This window comes from Eptesicus fuscus, chromosome 8 (genome assembly GCF_027574615.1).
Source record: "Eptesicus fuscus isolate TK198812 chromosome 8, DD_ASM_mEF_20220401, whole genome shotgun sequence".
NCBI lineage: Eukaryota > Metazoa > Chordata > Mammalia > Chiroptera > Vespertilionidae > Eptesicus > Eptesicus fuscus.
The window spans coordinates 73,962,986-73,986,168 of NC_072480.1; the positions used below are offsets into that span (position 1 = coordinate 73,962,986).

General features: G+C 44.9%; 1 protein-coding gene across 4 annotated transcripts in view; it reads left to right on the forward strand.

Annotated features, from left to right (window-relative positions):
- ARHGEF7 (Rho guanine nucleotide exchange factor 7) overlaps positions 1-23,183 on the forward strand; it is a 139,717-nt gene that overhangs the window by 7,642 nt on the left and 108,892 nt on the right. For all 4 annotated transcript variants that reach the window (XM_054719970.1, XM_028148819.2, XM_028148823.2 and 1 more), the window contains exon 2: positions 21,875-21,961. In XM_054719970.1, coding sequence (XP_054575945.1) covers positions 21,875-21,961 — 87 coding nt within the window. The remainder of the gene's footprint in view (positions 1-21,874; positions 21,962-23,183) is intronic.

The window sequence follows — 23,183 nt, forward strand, 5'->3', positions numbered from 1 at the left end:
TTCTCAGTGTGAAGGAACTCTCAAGAGGTCATCTAGCCCAAACTTGCCATCTTGCTGATGGGTTAACGGAGGGCAGTTGCGTATGGTTGTGTAAGTTGAGCACAATCTAGGGAGAGTCATTCACACTGCAGTCTAAATGAATGGTGTTTCCAGGATTGTGCTGGGCGAGGGCTCTGGGGCAGTGAGGCAGAGAGGTCAGCCTCCATAGAGGTCAGCCTGGGCAGTCCTAGGCTGACTGGATTCCTACTCTGTGCATGCTCGTGTACACATCATATGCACAGAAACACACATGTATTTACTGGGTTCACATTAGGGCACAAGCAAATGAGAGGAGGGGCTTGGTAGATTACAGAAGTGGCCTGAATTGACCACCCCTCCCTGCAGCCATGCCCCTTGGAGAGAGACACTGCAGCTCCTCTCATCCAGAGGTGGAGCCCGTGTTCTCACTTCTTGAATCTGAGTCGGCTAGTGAAACGTGGCAGAAGTGACGGGTGCTCGTTCCTAGCCCAGAACTCTGGAGTGGAGGCCTTGCATCTTTTCCAGCTCTCTCAGACCCTGCCTCCACCCCGAGGACAAGCCCAGGGCCTAGATATGCAAGGGTTTGAGACCACATGGCAGAGCACTCAGTTGTCCCTGCTGAGGCCTCTTGTACCCACCTATAGCCCACCAACCCTCAACACTGGGAGAGCCCAGCCAAGAGCAGCAAGCTGCCACCTGAACCAGAGTTGACCAATGCTGCATGAGCGAGCCCCTGGAGACCAGGACTGCCCAGATGACCCATGGCCTCACAGACAAAAGCTTCCAGCCTGCCACTGAGCTTTCGTGGCTGTTTGTCCCTCCGCCTTACTGTGGCAGTAGATAATTGGCACAAAGATGGAGAGTGGAAGTGGAATTTTGTACATAACTTTGTTGGTATTACACTTGGGACAGCTTTTTAAAAAAGGGGCTCAGAATAGTCCTATTGTTTCTCCAAAGAAGCTGTAATTTAGAACCCCAAAAAGGGTATGTAAAAGTAATTTAAGCCTCTTCCTGTTTATATAAATTGCTTTAGTCTAGAATGGGAATCCACAGTTTCAGGTTTGCTTTGAATTTGCAGTTTTCTGCAGTGGCAACCTTGTTCTGTAAGTATGATGTTTGTTAGTAACGCCTTATTTAAAATGGTCAAGTTTGGGATTATTTATAAATACCCTGACCCAGGATGGCCTTTCCTCCTCATTTCTGAGTGCCTCAATGCTAAGATCCTATGCCAAGAAGACGCTTTCCCACCTATTTCCTGTCCTTAAAATAGTTCAAGTGCATAGGAGACTTGTAAGTATCCAACTGCAGTTAGCCAGTTTACTCAGAAGTCTTTTGTCAGGAATGCAGATTTTCTGAAAAAGCCCGTTGCTTTCTGAACACGTGCCAAAAGATTATGACTTTGTCATTCGCTTTAAGGAAGAATGTTATAGTGCTGTTGATGGAAAACCAGGAGCTTCAGAGGAATCATCTCGCTGCTGATGTTCACCTCTGTGGTTGGCTCTTCAGGAGGCGGAAGAGACCATCACAACATCCGGAATGTTATTCTAGGTCTCTATTTCTTGAGTAACATCACTGTGATCTTTCTATGGTGCTGAAGAAATTGCCATGTTCAAGACCTGTGTTTGTACAGTGATTCTCATAAAACATTGCTGCGGGTAACAGCTCTTTTCTCATGGAACCATGACGTTTTCTGGTCATCGTTCTCCTATTTGTTAGTGCATTTTTGTTTCTTTTGAAAACAAGCTCTCTAAATAGAATGTGGTCAAATTCTTGACAGACTTGTGGCAAAGGTTAAACTTCTAGAAAGTACCACAGAAGCCATACTTTTAAGTGACAAGAGACTGGAATTGAGTATCTTGCAGACTTGATCAACTAATGACAAATGGAGAAGAATAAGAGTTCATTTATTGTCCCTCCAACAAAGCACATTTACTTAGATTGACTCTGAGGAACTGCCATGTCAGCGATCCAAGCCTGGCTCTTCAAATAAATAACAGTAATCATGTTTTCTTTTGGTGTGAGTCTTAAGCATATGAATTGTTTATGAATTGTTCAAACAATATTCTGGAAGTGAGAGAGTGCTCACCCTGCACATAATCAAGTCTTTTGTTGTCTGTAATGGAGCTCCCAACTTAAGAAGCTAGAAAAATAAAGGCAAGTTAAACCCAAAGTAAATAAATAGAGAAAAGAGAATAATAAATAACAGAATAGGAATCAGTGAAATAGTCAGAAAATTACTAGGGAAAATCAACAAAGCTGGTTCTTTGAGAAAAATCAATAAAATTGACAAATCTCTTAGACTGATCAGGAAAAAAAGGAAAGAAGACACAATACACGTATTAAAAGGATAATAATTGGATATTATGAATATTTTTATGCCAATAAATTCTACAATTTAAACAAAATATACTATTTCCATGGAAGACACAGACTATGAAAGCTCATTGGATAACCTTATTAGCTCTATATTTATTAGAGAATTTAAACTTGTAGTTAAAAAGCTTCTCATAAAGAAAATTCCAGGTCAGATGGCTTCACTGGTGAATTCTATCAAACAATTAAGAATATAGTATAAGGAACTCTTAAGACTCAGTAGTAAGGAAACAACCCAGTTTAAAAATGGACAAGTAGTCTGAGTAGACACTTTACCAAAGAAGATATACACCCACATGAAAGGATGTTCACCATTATTGGTCATCAGGGAAATATGAGGGGATCAATGGGGAAGAGGAAGGGGACACTTATAAAACTTTCAACAATAAAGATTAAGAAAAAATGAAACCACAGGGAGATACCAGTCTACATCTATTAGAATGGCTAAATGTAAAAGACCAATTATACCAAGTGTTGGTGAGGATGTGAAGGAACTGCTCATCTATACCAATAAAAGAATAATATGCTAATTAGACTGGGAGACCTTCCAGAGACTTTCCGGACGTCCTTCAGACAAAGCCGGGGGCTTGGCTGGCCTGCAGACCACCCCCAAACAGCCCTCAGCCCCTTGCCCAGGCTGGCCATGCCTCCTAGCAGAGACCCCCACCCCGATGGGGGTGTGGCCGGCCTGCAAACCACCCCAGGCCCCTTGCCCAGGCCGGCCCCGCCCACAAGGGGACTCCCACACTGGTCTGGGACCCCCTTCAGGGCAGACCACCCATGCACCAGGCCTCTATCTGTACTAATGAAAGGGTAATATGCTAATTAGACCGGGAGACCTTCTGGACAAAGCCCGGGTGGCAGGGCCAAGGCAGAGGTGGTTAGGGGTGATCAGGCCAGGAGGGGAGGGCAGTTGGGGGTGATCAGGCTAGCAGGGGGGGCAGTTGGGGGTGAGCAAGCTGGCAGGGGGGCCAGTTGGGGGCAAGCAGGCCAGCGCGGGGGGCAGTTGGGGGCGAGCAGGCCAGCAGTGGGGGGCAATTGGGGGAAATCAGGCCGGCAGGGGGGCAGTTGGGGGTGAGCAGGCTGGCAGTGGGGGCAGTTGGGGACGAGCAGGCTGGTGGGGGAGCAGTTGGGAGCGATCAGGCCGGCAAGCAGGGGCAGTTGGGGGCGAGCAGGCCGGCAGGCGGAGTAGTTAGGGGCGATCAGGCAGGCAGGTGAGCGGTTAGGAGCCAGTCGTCCCGGATTGTGAAGGTATGAATTTATAGTGATTTTGCAGATATCCATAGGTATCAGGCCTAAACTGGCAGTCAGACATCCCCCGAGGGGCCCCAGATTGGAGAGGGTGCAGGCTGGGCTGAGGGACACCCACCTCCCCGTGCAAAAATTTCATGCACCAGGCCACTAGTGGGAATATAACATCATACAACTGCTTTAGAAACAAGTTTTTCAGTTTCTTAAATATTAAACATACATTTGCTAAATGATTTAGCCATTCCATTTCTGTGTATTTACCCAAGAAAATGGAAATGACATGCCCATACCAAGTCTTGTACACAAATGTTCATAGCAACTCTGTCTTAATAGTTACAAACTGGACACAGCCCAGATGTTTTTCAACTGGTAAAAGGATAAAGAAAGTATGATATATCCACAGAGTACTACTCAGCAATAAAAGGGAATGGAGGAAAATTATGTAGAGTAAAAGACGCTAGACAAAAAAGTACATACTGTGTGATTTATTTATATAAAATTCTAGAAAATGCAGTGTAATCTATAGTTCAGTGTTTGCTTAGGGACACTTCAGGGGCACAAGGAGACCTTTGGGGGCAGTGGATATGTTTACAGGCAGCCCTCGAGTTACGTCGGACTTGACGTACGTTGTTTCGTGGTTACATCGCCATCTTTCATTTATTTATAAAAAAAAAAGTTCCATCATTTCGACGTATGTACATATGTGCTTTATGTTTTTTATTATTTACTGTATTTACCACAAGTAAAGGTCAGGAATTGTTACCTTTCTTTTACATTTTTTTTTTTTTTTACTGTTTCACTTCATTACTGCTGTGTATGTGCTCCATGTGAGTGACATAGGTGCTTATGTAGGTGGGTTCCGACTTACGGTGAAAATCGTGTTACATCGCGCTGTAGGAATGGATCTCCGATGTAACCCGAGGACCTACTGTATTACGATTCTGGTGATAGTTTCAAAAGTGTACACGTGTCAAAACTTATCAAATTGAATACTTTAAATACGAGCACTTCATTCTATGTCAGTTATATCTCAATATGTGTTATATGAAAGTATTCACACTGGGTACAATTAAGTTTTTGTTGTGTGTAATGGAGCTTTAATTCATTTTACTGCCAGTAGCCTACTTTTGAACCTAATTGTGAATCCAGAAAACATGTATAGAATTTTAATGCACAAAGGTAAACAGTATGCGTAAATTTATTGCCAGAGAGCTCATTTATTTATTTTCTCATCACATTTTTATGGGGTATCTACTATGTTTTAAAAATTGTGCTAGACACTGGAGGTGTAATGATTACCAAAAATAAACTTGAATACTCTCAGGTGGGGGCGGGGAATAGCATTAAAGTAATTATATGAACCTATTGTTTTACAAATTGAGAAATGTGCTCTGAAGGCGAGGAACAGATCTCTAAAAGTGTGTAGCAGAGGAACCTGGCTTACACTTGGCGGATGGGGACAGGGGATGTTTTAGGGAAGGCTCTCCTCTAGAAGTGGTATGTGAGCCGAGCTCTGATGTGAGTAGGCTATAATTAAGCTGCAAGGGCTCCTGTAGAGACAGATAGGGGCCAGGCAGGGTGGGGCCTAGGTTTGGTACAAGAAGATCATGAATGGATTTAGTGCAGAGTATGTCGGATTGGAGCTCAGAGAGGACACCTACCTGGAATATGAATTTGGGAGTCACACTGCAGAGATGTGAACTGAACTGTAGAAGTGGCGAGATTTCTTACGGGTAAATTATGGAGTGAGAACATGAGAAAGCCTTAAGGGACTCGGAAATTGATGGCCAGGCAAGTGCTGATGAACCCGAAGAGGCTAAGGATGGTGGTCGAAGGGTGGTTAAGTCAGAAGAGAGGATGATGACCAATGGAAGAGGATGGCCAAGACAGTATGCTTCAAAAAACTAAAAAAAAAAAAACCTTCGGCAGTGTGCTCGGAGAGGAAAAGGCCACCGTCATTAATTGTTCTGGGACAACAGGAATGCACTGGACTGTCCTGGGAAAGCCTGGCTGAGTGGTCTCCCCAGTGACTGGTGACCCTTAGCAAAGGTGCCTGTGTGTAGTAATGGGGTGAGCACCCAGTTAGGGTGAATGTAGGTTCAGGATGGAGAGAGGGGATGGGGAAGGAGGTTTGATAAAACTGGGGGAGCTTGGAGCACAGGTTTGAGGGGAGTAGAAAATGTTGGAAATAGAGTACGGAGTGTGAGTGGGTTGATTCACTGAGAATGGTTGGATGGCTGGGAGCCCACTGAGAGCCCATTGGTTATGAGGGTATGAATTTATAGTGATTTTGCAGAGGACTGAGCAGGATATTATGATGCTTATCAACTCTCGAAAATTTTGTTAAGAGGAAGTTGATCTTTAACTGTTTTTTCCTTGGATAAGGGAGACTCTAGAACTCAACTATATTCCCTTAATAGTGTCAGAGAAATATATCTATGGCATTTTTTCTTTCATTTCCTATATGTTTTAACATGTTTATCTAAATTCAATGAGTGCTGTGTTGAGGCTAAACAGTTGTCACTCTGAGAGTTTCTGAGATTTCCATCTTGTCTTTAATGTATTAACGTCGGGTGTTTAATCTTCCTTCTTTGATTTATTTTACAATAAAAAGCTTTTGAGGTAAAGTTGGTGAGACTGCTGAAAACTAACTGCGCTTTGCTGTATCTCTATTTTGCACTTGACATTTGAAAGTCTAGATCTGATGAAGGATAAGGCATTATCCTTCTATATAATAAAGAGGTAATATGCAAATTGACCATCACTCCAACATACAAGATGGCCACCCCATGTGGTCAAAGATGGCCACCCCATGTGGACACAAGATGGCCGGCAGGGGAGGCAGTTGTGGGTGATCAGGCCAGGAAGGGAGGGCATTTGTGGGCAATCAGGCCTGCAGGGAAGGGCGGTTGAAAGGGACCAGGCCTGCAGGGGAGGGAAGTTGGGGGCGACCAGGCCAGCAGGGAAGGGCAGTTAGGGGTGACCAGGCTGGCAGGGGAGGGCAGTTGGAGGTGACCAGGCTGGCAGGGGAGGGCAGTTGGAGGTGACTGGGCCAGCAGGGGAGGGCAGTTGGGGGTGACCAGGCTGGCAGGGGAGGGCAGTTAGGGGCAACCAGGCTGGCAAGGGAGGGAAGTTAGGGGTGACCGGGCCAGCAAGGGAGGGCAGTTAGGGGCTATCGGGCCGGCAGAGGAGCAGTTAGGTGTCAATCAGGCTGGCAGGGGAGTGGCTAGGGGGTGATCAGGCTGGAGGCAGAAGCAGTTAGGGGACAATCAGGCAGGCAGGCAGGTGAGCGGTTGGGAGCCAGCAGTCCTGGATTGTGAGAAGGATGTCCGACTGTCTTCGAATGGTCCCAGATTGGAGAGGGTGCAGGCTGGGCTGAGGAATACCCCCTCCCCCCTGCATGAATTTCATGCACCAGGCCTCTAGTCAGGATATAAATGTATATTCTTCAGAAAGTTCATGTTCACATCAAGGACTGTATTATAATTTTATGAATATACATGTGCCTCTTATGGGATTTGCTTTCTCTCTTTCTCATTTAGAAAATGCTAACGATTTGTTACATGTCATAGTAAATTAAGGGAAGTAAAAACAAATCAAGTGGTGTCTATTAGAAATATTGCTCCTAAATAACCACAACAAATGTAAGCAGTATTTAGCATTGGGTATTATTTTTCCAATGCAAAGCAACAAAATGCACTATTCAGTTCTATCTCCATGTGTAGGAGAAGTAAACCCACATTGTTTTTTTTCTCCTTAATACTCTTTCTTTGAGAGGATAGTGGAGGTAGTATTATTGGGAGCAGGGGTAGGGTTGTTGAGGGAAGGAAGTATGAGACACACTCATTGAAACTGAAAATTTCTGGGTTGGTTTGGTTTTCCTGCTCTTATAGCTGGATGTGGAATAGCTGCCCAACATTAATTTTTGTCCGTGATATATAAAAATGTTAGTCCTATTACTGACATCAGAATTAGTAGTATATGCATTTCAAATTGTTTTCAAGTAATGATGGGCTTTCCTTCATTTTATACCTTTGGTTTTAGGTGATTATGTGGGTCTTACATTTATGTGTATGTCAGAGTCACCTGGTGGCTTGTGAAGATACAGAGCTGCTGGGCCACACCCCCGAGTTTCCAATTCAGTAGGTCCGGGTGTGGGTTGAAAATTTGCATTTCTCACAAGTTCTCGGGTTATGCTGATGCTGCTGGTTCAGGGGACCACATCTGAGAACCATGGATACGCCCACTGAACTCAACAGCCCAGCAGTACCATAACCTGCACCAGCCAGATTGAATGCATGGCCCGTTAAGAAGCCAGGAGGCTGAGGTGTGATCAGCTGGGGGCTTTCCCACAGGTGAGTCCTGGCTGCTTGCCTACCTGGGTTACCCCTTCATGCTTGAGAAGTTTCCCAACTAGTGCCTTTTAGTTGAAGACAGAGCAGACCCCATGCTGCCGCCCTGTGGACTTTTGGAGCATTACACGTGGAGGTAGAGAGTTTGGAAAGAAATCCTGCTTTTGGTTAGAAGGGGCATTCAGATATACCTGGAAAGAAAAAAAAAGCGGGGGGCGGGGGGATTCCTCACCTGTTTCTGTGCATCTAGAAAATTCTTATATAGAACATAGGAGAAACACAATCTCCATTAAGAGATCAATTCAGGAGTTTGTATGAGATTTGATGGATGTATTACTTAAATAAGGCACTTAAGGGCAGATCTTTGAAATATTGAAATTAGGGTTGAGAGAACTGTGACTAGATAAGTCAATGAGTCACTAAAAGCTACCCAGAGATATGAAGAAACTTCTAGGTAAGGGTTCTTTTAACAAGAGTGCTTTTAAGGGAAAAGTAAATCACACATGTTGGGTTGTGGGGCTAGGGAGTTGCCTCTGGGACGAGTCTGGAATGCCGTATCAAAACATAACCAGGCAGCTGCTGCTCTTTAAAGATGGAGTTTATCTGAGCTGTAGGATACATTCTAATACTGCTTCTAAGGGGCGGTGGGTCTGTGGCCCTTAAGCTGGGGACTCCTTGTTCTCTGAAAGTCTGGAGGAGTCTGTGTGGCTCACACCAGCCTTCCACCAACACTGAGGATAAGCGCCTTGACTTCTTTCCAATTCATGCTTTCCAATCCAGTAACCAATTAAGAATTCATTTTGTTACTGAATATGCAGGAAACAGTGACAATTTTTGACAACCTCCTCCACCCCAAGCCTGGTCACAGGAAGCTCCTTTTCTAGATGATGGCTTTTCTAGATGTCATTGCTAAGGTGATCTTTAGTGACCATTTCTCCTTCCAATGAATGATTGGAATGACCTGACAAGAGTTTTTAAGGGCGCTTCAAAAAGCAATTACAAATTCTCTCAAAACAAATGAAAAAAGTAGGACATCTCAGCCAATAAATAAGACTTACACAAAAGAAACAAATGGAAATTATAGAACTGAAAAATAGGATAACTGAAATAAAACTCAGTATATGAGCCCTGGCCAGGTGGCTCAGTTGGTTGGAGCATCATCCCAGTCACCAAAAGGTTGCAATTTTGATTCCGGGCCAGGCACATACGGGAGGCAACTGATAGATGTTTCTCTCCTGCATTGATGTTTCTGTCTTTCCCTTCCTCTCTCTCTAAAATCAATAAAAACATATCCTTGGGTAAGAATAAAAAACAAAAAACAAAAAAACTCAGTGGATGGGCTCAAAAGTAGAGTGGAGATGACAGAAGATAGAACCAGTGAACTTGAGGACCCATCGCTGGAATTTGTTCAATCTGAACAGAGAAAAAAACAGCCTGAAGGAAAGTAAGGAAGTTGCTAAGGGCTGTATACTCTCCCTGAGTCCATCATGGGACAAAATAGATGACAATGTGCAATAACAAAGACAATAACATAACTGCAGTTTTGGCAGTTGCCCTTATTCATTCCCTTCCCTCTCCTCGTTTTTTTTTTTTTTTTCTATCTCTTTCTCCTTGTTTTTTTATTTATATTTCTTCTTTTCTTTTTTTTGTTTCCGTTTTCTACTCTTTGTTCGGTGTCTCTGTCTGGCTCTCATCTCTGCAAGGTCAGCATCACATGAGGTCTTCATCAGCTTGTTTCAGCCCCTTTGTGAAACTTAGGAAAACTAATATAGGGAAACCTTATTAAACATGCAGGTCTGTGGACAGCTGCATAAAGTGTCGCCCGACCGACAGGAGCCTGAGGAGGCCGGAGGGAGCAGAGCAGCTGGTTAAGGGGAACCCAACTTAGAGCCAGCGATTTTCCTTAGTGATAGAGAGATGAGAGCTGAAACCAGAGTGCTGGCTCTCGACAGCACCGGCTAACCGATGCCCTGATACACACAGAGAGAAAACGGAGCCCTGGACACTGAACGTGGGCAGTCCTGGGGAGAGCTGGACAGCAGCTGGGCGGCCGACCTCGGGCAGAGCCTGCGGTAACAAGATGCATCTGTCAGTCACGACAGAAAGGGATTGAGGGTTTATGGTAAAACCCGAGAGCATCTTTTCTCTGTATCATTTTGCCCGTGGTGATTACATTTCCAAGTTTTTTTGCAGATTATAGTCCCTGTCTCACGTATTCAATTCTCATATTAAACCAATTACATACCTTTTGGTTCTAGGTGCTATGTCAGTATCAATCAACTTCACTTTCACTGACAGTGATCAAGTAATTTATGTTTATTAATTAGTGTCGTGGGTATAGGTCCTTAATTCATTAATTCGCTGAACAAATAATAAGTGCTAGTTTATGCCAGCTGTGAGATATAGCACTCATCCAATAGGCCCAATACTATGCATATGGAGCATATATTTCATAGCTTAGGGAGATGCTCTGTAAACATTCTAGTACACAAGTAGATTACATAGTATGAGTGTTAGGTGTTATGGAGAGAAACAGAGGAGAGTGAGGAGGATAGGGAAGGCCAGCAATTAGGGCAATGTTGCAGTTTTACAACAGAAGTGACATTTGAACAAAGACTTGCTGAATATGAGGGAAGGTGTGACGTGACTGGGAGAGGAGGATTTCAGGTAGAGGAAGTGCCTGTGCAAAGGTCCAGAGGTAGGAGCTAGCCTGACAAGTCTGGGACAGCAGAGGCCACTGTGAGTTGGGGGATAGGTAGTAGTTGGCCGATGAGGTCACAGAGGGAACAAGGGAGCAGCTTGTGCAGGGCCTGCTCAGCCATCATAAGGACTTTGACTTAAAAAAAATTAATAGACTTTATTGTTTAGAGCAGTTTTAGCTTTCCAGAAAAATTGAGCAGGACATACAGAGAATTCCCATATATCCCTTCTCCATCTCCCAAGTTTACCCTATTATCAATATCTTGCACGTGTGGTACACTTGTTATAACTGATGAGCCAATATTGACATATTATTAAGTAAAGACCATAGTGTACATTGTGTTGTACATTCTGAGCGTTTGGACAAGTCCATAATAACATGGATTAACCATACAGCATAATACAGGTTCACTGCCCCCCAAATCCTCTGTGCTCTGCCTCTTCATTCCACACTCCCCCCAAGCTCCTGGAAGCCACCGATCTTTTTTACTGTCTCTGTAGTTTTGTCTTTTCCAGAATGTCATTTAATTGGAATCATGTAGCATTTTCAGATTGGCCTTTTCATTTAGTAATATGCATTTAAGGTTCCTCCATGTCTGTTTGTGGCTTAATAGCTCATTTCTTTTTAGCGCTGAATGGTCTTCTATTGTCTGGATGTACCACAGTTTGTTTATCCGTTAACCTACAGAGGACATCTTGATTGCTTCCAGGTTTTGGCAGTTATGAATAAAGCTGCTATAAACATTTGTGTGCAGGCTTTTGCATGGACATACGTTTTCAACTCATTTGGGTAAAGCAAATTTATTCAAGGAATGTGATTGCTGGATCATATGGTGAGAGGATGTTTAGTTTTGTAAGAAACAGCTAAACTGTCTTCCTAAGTGGCTATACCATTTTGCATTCCCATCAACAATGAATGAGAGAGTCCCTGTTGGTCCACATCCTCACTAGCGTTTGGTATTGTCAGTGTTGGACTGGTGTCTAATGGCGCGTAGGGTAACCCCTTGTTTTAATTGCATTTCCCTAATCTATAATTATAAAAGCATAATATGCTAATTAGACTGGACATCCTTCTGGACTTCTGCGAGGGAAGCCCGGGTTCTGGGTGCCAGAGGGAAGCCGGTGCCGGCAGCTGGGGGAAGGAAGGCCTACTCTTGCACGAATTTTGTGCATCAGGCCTCTAGTCACATATAATGTGGAGCACCTTTTCATATGCTTAGTTCCCATCTGTATATCTTCTTTGGTGTGGTGTCTGTTCAGTTCTTTTGCCCATTTTTGAGTTGAGTTGTCTGGTGTGTGTGTGTGTGTGTGTGTGTGTGTGTGTGTGTGTGTGTGTGTGTGTGTTTGGTTATTTTTTTTTTTATTGTTGACTTTTAGGAGTTCTTTGTATGTTTTGGGTACAAGTCCTTGATTGGATGTGTGTTTTGCAGATACCTTCTCCCAGTCTGTGGCTTGTCTTTTCATTCTCTTAAAGGACTTTGGCTTTTGCTGAGTGAAATGGGGCGCTTTTGAGGATTTTGAGCACAGGAGTGATGTGACAGTTAATTTTAAATATGAAGTGAGATATTCCAGTTATAGTAATATGGAAGAAATGTAATTCCTATGTATACATTGGCAGCTTATTTTAACTGATGAATGTCAGTTCTTTTAAGTGATTTTTGAAAACATATCTCTCAAATATGGACAGCTACACATCTTCTTCACAGCCACAGCCCTATTTATTTCAGCCCACACTCTGCTGATACTTAAGAGTGTTGAAAGAATGGTCTTTGTACAGCCTTTTTATTACTCAGAGTTATAATGAAAGTCTCAACTGGCTGCTGAGTTCATGCAAGTGGCTTTTACAGAGTGAGTATTCCAAGCTGTGAGTATTCCCCTTGCCTTTCCCTCTAGGGAGGGTCTCAGCTGCTATTTATAGAGGCATGCTTGCCAGCAAATGCCCTCAGCTGTTTTCTACCCCCTTATTCAGGTTTCTTCCTCAAATGAAGGCTCCCTTTTGCTTCCCAGTCTCTCTCCAAAGTCAGCCAGCCTTCTTTCACAGGCTACCATGTGGATTAAAATAGAAAATTTTCCCTAGGTGGTCAGTGTTCAATCTTCTGGCTCTGAGGCTTTAACTTGCCTTAAATGCAGCTTCTCAGGCAGTTTAAACACAAAAGATCCTTTAGGCAGGAGGGTCATACACAAGGCAGTGCAGTGCGCTGCTCTGTAGCTCCCACTTTGGCCCTGCAGTTTCGTTGTGTGTGGGGAGGCCATGGGAAGGGGGTTCAGAAGCAAGCATGAATAGCTAGGGTGAAACAAATGGGGACTGGCAGGGCAGGCATAAAACCCTTTGAGACACTGGAGAACATAGATTTGAACAGTGGGATACCCTCAGTGGCTGTAGGACAGGAGTTGACATTTTAACCTGAGGTGCCTCATAGGTAGGCCCGTTAGGTTGTGATACCTAACCACTACCAGCGTCCCATTCAGAGAGCTGACTGCACGTGTTCCTCCCCTCCTAGAAGGTTCTCGGCCCTATTGACACACTGACACTATAAGAATACACAGCAATTCCTGCTTTCGATATTTTTTAGCACCTTCCCACCAGACCACAAGCCTTCTCCATAGGCTTTCCACTGATGGACAACAGGAAGATACCTCCAACCATTCTGACATGTGTTCAGCAGGAGAGGAAATGTAGGGCAAAGGATCAGAAACAACATAGACACTGAGCTTAAGGAGAAAGTAAACAGTGGCTCAGATTTACAAAATGCCATGCCATAATATATGGGCTATTTTCATTAGGTCACCAGCATGAGAATGAGAAAGAAAAAAAAAGATGATTACTGTACTTTCCGGTGTATAAGACGACTGGGCGTATAAGATTTTCCTGGGTTAAAAAGTTTTATATGCCGGAAAATACGGTATATTGGACTATATTGATGGGATTAGATATAATTGATTAGATATATTGGACTACCGTATTTTCCGGCGTATAAGATGACTTTTTAACCCAGGAAAATCTTATACGTCCAGTTGTCTTATACACCGGAAAATACGGTATTCATTTTGAACAGGTGACAACTTCAGGTAAGAAAGATCTCTGACCACAAGGCCCAATTTGAGTTGTCCTATGAATTCGTACTCTTCTGTTTTCTTGTATCAAGATCCTTCAAAGCATAAGAAATGGCTCTGCTTAAGGAATGTTCTGAGACATTGACAGCGGCCCATCCCCTGAACTTCTGCTTCCCTGTTGTACTGATCACAGCCAGACAAAGTTTAGCAGAGGGCTCTCACTCGATTGATACACATCTGCCTGTGTTGACCTAACGTTATTGGGGGAACAAAATATAACTTCAGTGGAGAAGTTAATTCTAGGTTGTCTGAGGCATGTTTTATGCTTACATTTAAAGAAAAATCCATTTTTGGTGATGGTATGAATTTGGATGGTTGCGACCATTTCTGAAGGACTTAAAATGTGGGAACCAAACCTCAGGGGACACATGAGTTAATTTAAGCTGGGCCTCTCCTTGACGTTTCACATGTCTCGGATATCTGAATTTAGTTTGGGAACTGGAGATTTTGTACATTCGTATTTCTTACTGCCCTTTATAACTTGGCTAGTTCCATACTGACATTTTATTTTTCCCCAGATGATTGCAGCATCCATGCAAGATTTGGGCTTTGGGATAAGTTGAAGAAAGAAAGCAAAAGAAAAATATATTCTATTAAAGGCTTAAGTTTCTTTTTAATAAACTACTTTTAATCCTAGGCTATGCATTTTGGGGAGATACTTAGCAACTAAATCCTTGCAATTTCTGCTGGGTGCTTAATTTGTTTCCCATTAGATTTAGAGGAAGGGCTGCACAGTAGACTGCCAAGGGAGCACTATCGACCTACATTTTCACTCCAGTGAACATTACTAACTGTGAATGAGCACAGAGCGCTATGGAAGTGCTCAATCCCTGACCAGCAGAGAGCTGCAATCTAATTAAAATAAAGCAGTGGCTGCCAGGTAATTAAAAATTAGATGAATCAATAAGTGCTAATTAGACTTTTAGAAGATGAGCTCAGGATTTTAAACAGAGCATTGCATCGTGGCCTGGAGTGGTGGAGATTGGCCCGCAAAGACCCCAACACACTGATGGCCCGGCTTGCTAAGGACTGGGAAGGCACTGGGCTGAGCAGGACATTTGATCGGAGTTCTTCTCTTTTGTGTTAATCCTCACCCAAGGATATCTTTTCCATTGATTTTTAGAGAGTAGAAGGGAAGGAGTGAAGGGGAGAGAGGAAGAGAGAGAGAGAGAAACACTGATGTGAGAGAGACACATCAATTGGTTGCCTCCCGCAACCACTGGGACCAGGATCCAACCTGCAACCCCGGTATGTGCCCTTGACTGGAACTTGAACCCAAGACCCTTCAGTGCTAAGGCTGATGCTCTAACCATTGAGCAACACTAGTGAAGGATGCTGCTCCTTTAAAAAAATGTATTAATCATACTTGCATGTGGTACAAAATGGAAGGAGTACAAAAAAATTAAAGAGCAAATTTCCTTCTTCCCCTGTCCTCTGGGCCCCATTTCCTTTCCCTGGAGGCAAGCAACCTCTGTTAAGTTTCTAACATGTGCTTCCAGAGATATTCCATGCATTTCTGAACACCCACATGCATTTTCTTCTTGCCTTTTCTTTCTTTTTTTTTTGTACACAAAAGGTAGCATGTGATATGTACTGTTCCCTATGTTCCTTTCCCCTACTTCCTATAACATCTATAATAATAAAAGGGTAATATGCAAATTGACTGAATGACCAAACAGCAGAACGACTGCCTGGACAACCTTCCGGATGACCACGCTATGACACCCACTGGCGCCAGACCAGCCAAGGTGGCTGCAATGCGTTTGGTCAGGGCCCCGGCCATCACCCCATGATTGCCCTGCCCAGGCCATTGACCAGCGGGCTGCGGCGAGTGGCCGGGACCTCCCTCTGTGGGGACAATCAATGGTGGAGCCCTGGCAGGGTGGGTGGGGCCTACCTCTTTGGGGCGATCGATCGCGAGGTTCCTGGACTGTGAGAGGGCACAGGCTGGGCTGAGGGACCCCCCCTCCCCACATGCATGAATTTTATGCAATGGGCCCTAGCATCTATTATATAAAAAGCTTGTGGTCATCACACCGTAATGACCAATCAGCAGGAGGCTGCGTGTGTAGCAGGCGTGTGCAGGTGGGTTTCTGGATCCCGCCTCCCGCAGGACTCTGGGTCCTGGGTCTTGTGCGATTTTGCGCGCTGGGCCCCTAGTCAGTGTATAAAACTGCCTCTTCTTAAAAGACTGTGTGGTGGGTGGTGTTCTGTTTTGTGGAGGTACTATAATTGATTTAATCCTTTTTCTAAATTATATCCCATCTTCTGCGAGGACACTGGGTTTTATTTTTAACTATACCTACCACCAGGAAACTAACTAGGTTTGGATCACAGCAGAAAACAGCATGCTAAACAGAGGTATTGGAAGAGTTTAATAAAGAGGCTATTTACAAAGTGTGGGCAGGGATAAGGACAACCTGTAATGATGTGGAAGTATCCTGGAAAGCCACTGCTTCCCTAGGCCTGAAGGGAAAAATGGGGGAAGCAGGTTCCTGGAGCCCGTGAGAGCTTTAGCCATAGAAGGCTCCTGACAGGAGCTGTGGTCTTCAGTCAAGGAACACAGCCAGTGGTGTGTTGGTAAAGGCTTAACAATGGGCTCTGTGGTGAGGATCCCTGATTTGTAGTATTTGTTGGTTCCTGTGGTATAAACACTTCCATCATACCTGATTCCAAGTCCCCAAGGTAATGTTACTGAACACATAGTTGGGGTGGGAAGCACACAGGCAGAGCTTGTGAGAAGCTCTAGCACATCACTGCAGCTCAGCAGGGTGGCTGCTGGCCTGGTTCCTGTTAGGACCATCAGTTGGCTGAATTCCACCAGAAACCAGCACACTGGAGAGCGAGCCAGTTGCTGCAGTCCTCACAGGTCAGCATCCTGGAGCACAGAGCAGGTTGGTGATGGATCAAGCTGCATAATTTTGGGCAGGTCATCTGTAAAAAAAACAGATCTGCCTTGAATGTAGAACCTTTTTACACTAAGGTTCTCTCACTTCTCTATGATTAGTGAGTTCAGTGGCCTAAGTGGGTAGGTCATTTAGTCATATTTGCTGACTATTTAATGGGACATGCTGTGGGCCCCTGCACTCAGGAAGTTTATGTCCAACAGGGTAAGATAAGGCACTCATCAGTAGGTCCAGCTACATGGTGGGGGCTGCGGACAGAACCACAGGTATTCAGAGGAGGTGATTCTTTGTAGTTGGAGCGATGAGGCTGTTGTTGGTGGCAGAGACCTGGGGAGACCTTTGTTCTGTAGTTGGGAATTTGTTTTTCCAATGGGGAAAAACAGAATATTTCTTGAATAGCTGCCTACTTATACCACTACTTCCCTAAATATGGTCCTGGTACCATCACCATCTTTGGGACCTTGTCAGAAATCCAAATTCTTGGGTTCCACCCCAAACTTTAAACTCTGTAGAGGTCCTAGTAGTCTGTTACTCCAGGTGATTCTGATGCATGTGTCCATTTGAGAAATACTGTGCTGTATTAATATCAGATGTTCCAAATCAGCTGCAAATCAGCCAGATGGAGAATTTCAAACACACACACACACACACACACACACACACACACACACACACACGCGCGCGCGCGCGCAACTTCTGGGCTGTATTTTAGACCTACTCAATCAGAATCTGTGAGAACTAGGGTCCTGGGAGTTAAGTGTTTCCCAGGTAGTATAAACTGTCTAAGTTTTCTATACTCTTGATCTGAGTTGTGGTTAACACTGAACTTGTTACCACAGAGAACTGCCTATTCTCTTTTCTCATGCACTTTCTCTTCACTTGAGACTCTCTAAACACTTTCAGAGTCAGAGAGCAGGCAGTTGCCTTACTTGGCGCTTTGTGTGGCCTGAGGGTGGAGCTGGTTCTCAGTGTGGTGTGGGTATTAGAGAAGAGTAGAGGAAATTGGACAGCTGTGGAGGTCGCTGAAGTCTGACCTTAATATTGCTTCAGGACTTAGTTTTGTAGCAAATTCTCAACATCAGACACACCCTTTATAAAATACTAAGTACAGAAGCCATATTTGAAAGGAAAATTACAATAATTTTTGGACTGTCTCTGCCTGATTAGAGTTCTTGATGGAAAAGCCTAGTTTATTATTAGAAGTGAATAACTAATGCTTGGAATTGCAGCTCAGGGATTTCTACTTCTTAGCTTTCACAGAATTGCGGGGGACCCTAATCAAACTGTTAACTGATGGTTTTAAAATGTATTTATGATAGATTATATCTGGACTTTGGCTGTGCAACTCAGAAGGCTTCAAAGAATCAAGTTACATCATAAAACTCCTTTCATTTCAACATACAGGTTTCCTCTGCTATCGGAGTGTAGAGCATTCCTGTGAAACCTTTCGTCAGCTGTAGTGCATCAAGTGAAGAAGCCATAACCTTAGGACACATCTTGCTAATGGATGCATTAAATAAATCAGAATAAAGCACAAATGCTCACACAAAGGTACGGCAGCATGATGCTGAGATGTTGAGTGTAGTTCCCAGGGAAGGAGCTTGGTGTTTCCGCTCTTGCTTCTCTGGGTGTGAGCTGCATCTATAATTCCTTGCTATAAAACAAATGCTGAATGCTATTTTTTTGTGTGTGCTGAGTGACAGGTTGGACGAGAGATGCAGTATTTGGGGGGGACATGAAGAGAACTTCTGTGTCAGGGTGGGCATTTTTGAGTTTTTCAATGACAATGGACTGGAACATTATCCAAAATTAACAAAACCCTGAAGGCAAGGTTTTTGCCATGGAGATAGCATTCGGCTTCTGGGATGAAGAAGTTGTGGAACCAATCCCAGAATATTTCGGACTCCATCCATGCTTTTTTGTTCCACCTCCAATGGACTGGCATAAGGTTCAGGTTTTTCTCCTCTAAGTGCTATTGGGTTTTGTGCTCTGTGTACCATTATTTGTTTGCACTTAAAGTCACCCTTGACATTGGCACACAGTAGCAAGATTGCACGGGTCTTTGCATGATTTAAAGCCAGCGGGTTTGGAAGCCATTTGCATTGCATAGGTTCATTTGCCAACATTCTTATAGAACAAGCCTGTCTCATCAGCATTAAAAAACTGCTCTTCCCTATAACCCTTTTCATGTATAATGCTTAGCAGATATTTTTAAAAATTCTTCTGCAGCCTCCGGTCTGTAGGACCTGCTTTGCCTGCAAATTTAACATTTTTCCATGTGGTATCTATCACCTTTTGAAACCTGCGAGCCAGCCTGCACTAGCTGAGAAAGGTTTGACATTTTCTTCACCCTGGGTAACATGACTGTAAATTTCTTTGGCCTTTAGCCTCATAACAAAGCTGTCTACTACACTCTTTTTATTGGTTGTCATCTCATGAATCCACAAATTTAGCTGCTTTTCCATCGCCGCATCACACACTTGTTACTTTAGCACTTTCTGGAACAGCCTCATGTATGGATTTGCAAATCTTCTCTTCCTTTTTATGGATATATCGTTTTGTTGATTCATTAACATTGAATTCAACTCAGGCCTGAATGAAGCTTATCTAACACATATTTTCTCTGTAAGATACATTACAGATTCTTGTGCTTAGGAACCCTAGGTAGTGCTTTAATACTACTACTCTTGGGGGCCATTTAAAAACGGTGAAATCAACAAAAATGTGACACTAGTAGACTGTGAAAGGACATTTTCTTATGAGCTAAAGCAAGATGGTGCAGAGCATGGCCTTGGTTCAAGTTTAGCTGGAGATGTGTGTATAAGGCAGTTCAAAGTTTTCACTTCTATGTACATGTCCATAATGACTGTGTGGCAAGTACTGATTTTGGGGTTACTCATTGCAAATAGTAGACAAATTTGCAAATAGAATCAGTGAATGAGGACCAACTGTAATTATATGGATCTCTTGCAAAAACAGTGTGATCAGTAACATTTTCAAGCACAAATATATATAATCTTAGAATACAATTTTGTGGATTAAGTGGGAAGGCAATGAATTAAAGGAGAAAGAAATTAATGTGAAATTTCTGACTTTTAAAGAAGAGCACGTTCATAATTTTTTTCTAGATGGAGGATGGGTATTATATCTTGTATTGAGAGTTATCCTTTTCCTATATAATAAAAGCCTAATATGCAAATTGACCAAACAGCGGAACAACTGGTCATTATGACAGGCACTGACCACCAGGGGGCAGACGCTCAATGCAGGAGCTGCCTCCTGGTGGTCAGTGTGCCCCCACAGGGGGAGTGCTGCTCAGCCAGAACCCAGGCTCAGGGCTGCCGAGCGCAGTGGTAGTGACCGGAGCCTCTCCTGCCTCTGCTGCAGGTGGGCGGTAAGGAGCCGGGGTCTGGAACTGTGAGAGCCCCGGACTGCGAGAGGGATGTCTGACATCACCCGAGGGGTCCCGGACTATGAGAGGGTGCAGGCCAGGCTGAGGGACACCCCCCCCCCCCCCCCCCCCCCCAATGCACAGGATGTCAGAAGTTAATACTTTGCAACTATTTAACATGAAGACTTTAAATGTTAACTACACATTTGGAACATAGATTTTCAAACTTTTTTTAGGGAGAGGAGCAAAATGAACTAGGAGGGAGCTTTGGTTTTGATGTTCTACTCTGCTGTCTACAAAAACAAAAATCTGTTCAAATTTGGTGGGAAATATGTTGGCACTTTCTTTGAAGAATTTTTAAATTATAGGGGAAGAAAAGTTACATTTCCTCCCTCTTCACACCTCTCAACACGCTGATTTTGTTTTGATTTGTAGTTAATTGTAAAAGACCTGAGCACTTTGAAATGAAACGAGTATTCCAGAGACCTGATGGAATGTCCTAATTTCCCCCTAGAGGACAGTACAAAAAGGTCTGAATGTCCTCAAAAATGCTAGAAATCTGGATGATGATTTGGTGTAACTGCCAAAACTTAGTCTTCATATACAGCAAAAAGCTCTTCTGATGTCTCCGGCTTTTCCCCTCGATTTTCTGTGTAATTGGTACTGTTCCTGGTTTCTTTCATGTTTCTGGCCTTGGGAGGCTGTCCATAATTATTTACATGTGTGATCGGTGGCCCTCACAGTTCTACCTAGGACCAAGCGCCAGGCAGTCTGCGGAGCCCTCCTCCTGCTCTTCACCTGTGGTGCAGGCTGCATTGGCCAGTTTCTCTCCAGCTGACTTGTAATCGGCTATTTTCGTTAATCATTCATGAAGCACATGGTCTGTATTTGGGAAAAGAAACGTTGCACTGTAATTCCAACATGCATAATTTATGTTGCTAATTATTTTAAACCATCGTAATAAAATGCTAACTCCACCCTCCCCTGAGCTCAAGGTGGGGAAGAACTGAAGAAACACTGGGTTCTTTACAGCCCCTTTGGGGTTGCTCAAGCCACCGAGGCCGAGTTCACCCGCGTTCCTCTGGACGGGGCAGTCTGTGTCCAAGGGGGCCGTGTCTGAAGTGGAGCACCAGGGGCCGGGAGGAGGAGGGCACGCGTGGGCCGGGCCAGGTGGGCCCAGTCGGAGGATGAGGACCAGGTGCCGGGAGGAGGAGGGCGCGCGTGGGCCGGGCCAGGTGGGCCCAGTCGGAGGATGAGGACCAGGTGCCGGGAGGAGGAGGGCGCGCGTGGGCCGGGCCAGGTGGGCCCAGTCGGAGGATGAGGACCAGGTGCCGGGAGGAGGAGGGCGCGCGTGGGCTGGGCCAGGTGGGCCGAGTCCGAGGATGAGGACCAGATAGCGAGAAGAGGAGGCTTCGCGTGGGGCCAGGTGGGCGGCTAAACTGAGGACCGGAAGATGGCGCGCGGGGGGCCGTCCGGGGCGCGGTCTGAATACGTCACTTCCGGCGCTCGCTCCAGTTCCTGGTGAGGGAAGGGGCCTGAGATTGGTGCAGCCCGGAGGAAGGAAAGAGGGTGAGGAGAGGCAGCGGCTGCCCGGCCGAGCGAGCGGCGGGGGCGGCCGGGGGCGCTCTGGGCCGCCGGGTTCTCCCGCCCGGATCCGCCCGCCGGAGCCTCCCTCCGGGGCCGCCGCGGGTTGGCCTGGGGGCGCGGCGCGGGCGCGGCCCCCCGCGGTGCTCAGCGTCCGTGCTCAGCGGCTGTGCTCTGTGTTGCAGGTCTACCCGGATCCGCGCAGCGAGAGCGAGTGTCTGAGCAACATCCGCGAGTTTCTGCGAGGCTGCGGGGCCTCCCTGCGCCTGGAGGTGAGCGGTGGGGCGCGGGCGTCCGCAGGGCTCGGGAACACGGGGGCCAGCGAGAGGCGCCCCACGCTGTGAAAGCGGCCCCAGGGCGGGGAGGAGCCGCTGTACCGAGCTCTAAAGTTGGCCCTCTTTGCAGTGAGGAAAAACGGTTCCAGTAGCTTGGGGTGCAGGTGACACATTTTCGACAACTGTTCGTTACGGGCGCGACCTGATTCCTTGGCACTGGCCTCAGCTGTACCTGCTGTTAGGGTTCTGACGGCGACCCGCCGCCAGGCCTGGGTCCCCGGAAGGTGATGAGGCACAGCCGGGCAGTAGTAAAATGGGTCCCAGTCCTCTTCCAGCCTCTCTCCTCAATGTGTTTCTTTTTCTTCCAGGAATTAAGTGGTTTTCACTCGAACAGTTGATGTTTAGATCAGAGACACGCTATCCTGTGTCTTGGGGAGGACGCTGGGCGGTGTGTCTTTTCCGTGTCGCTTAAGGTTTTGTCACTACACTGAATACAGCCTTTCAGGGGATGCTCTCTGGAAACTTCGCTTTTTCATTTTATTGTAACATGTGATTTGCCTTCATCTTGGGGTAGTGCTTTAGATCCAGAAATCCAGCTGGGCACTTACTTCAGTATTATAGACTGATGTGGCTCTAGTTAGTTCTGTGCTTAAATCTTGTGCTGTCTGGCTTCTCTGCGTTACCACACTCTTGGCCTTTGTTTCCTTATCTGAGAACTGAGTGAGATACTGAGCTGCTAGCTAACAGTGGATGAAAGCATCTCTGACAGAACCTGTTATGTAAGATGGATCCATAAAGGTTTTCTGCCCAGTCTCTTATTGTAGGTTTCTTAGGGAAAGAGCTAGAAGTCATTCCCTCTATGAGGGAAGGTTATAAGGAAAGCTTATCTGTTGTTTGAAATTAGATACGTAGACATTCATAGAGATGGATGAATGTTTTTATGAATGATTGTGAACTGAGATATTTTATTGTTGGGAGTATTTGATGTCTGCGAGGAAACCTTGTACAGATAAGGGAGAAGGCTTAGTGGAGATTCCAAAGACCATGTCATTTTATCATTGAATTTCCCTATTGGGCTGTGATAATATGCTTTGCTTGTAGCAATTTTTGCTTTTTTCTTAACCTTTCTTGTGGAATTTTATTATCCTCTTCAAACTAATGAGTTTTGTTTATATAGTACATTTGAAACCCAGTTTGCACATTAAGATTATAATCAGAT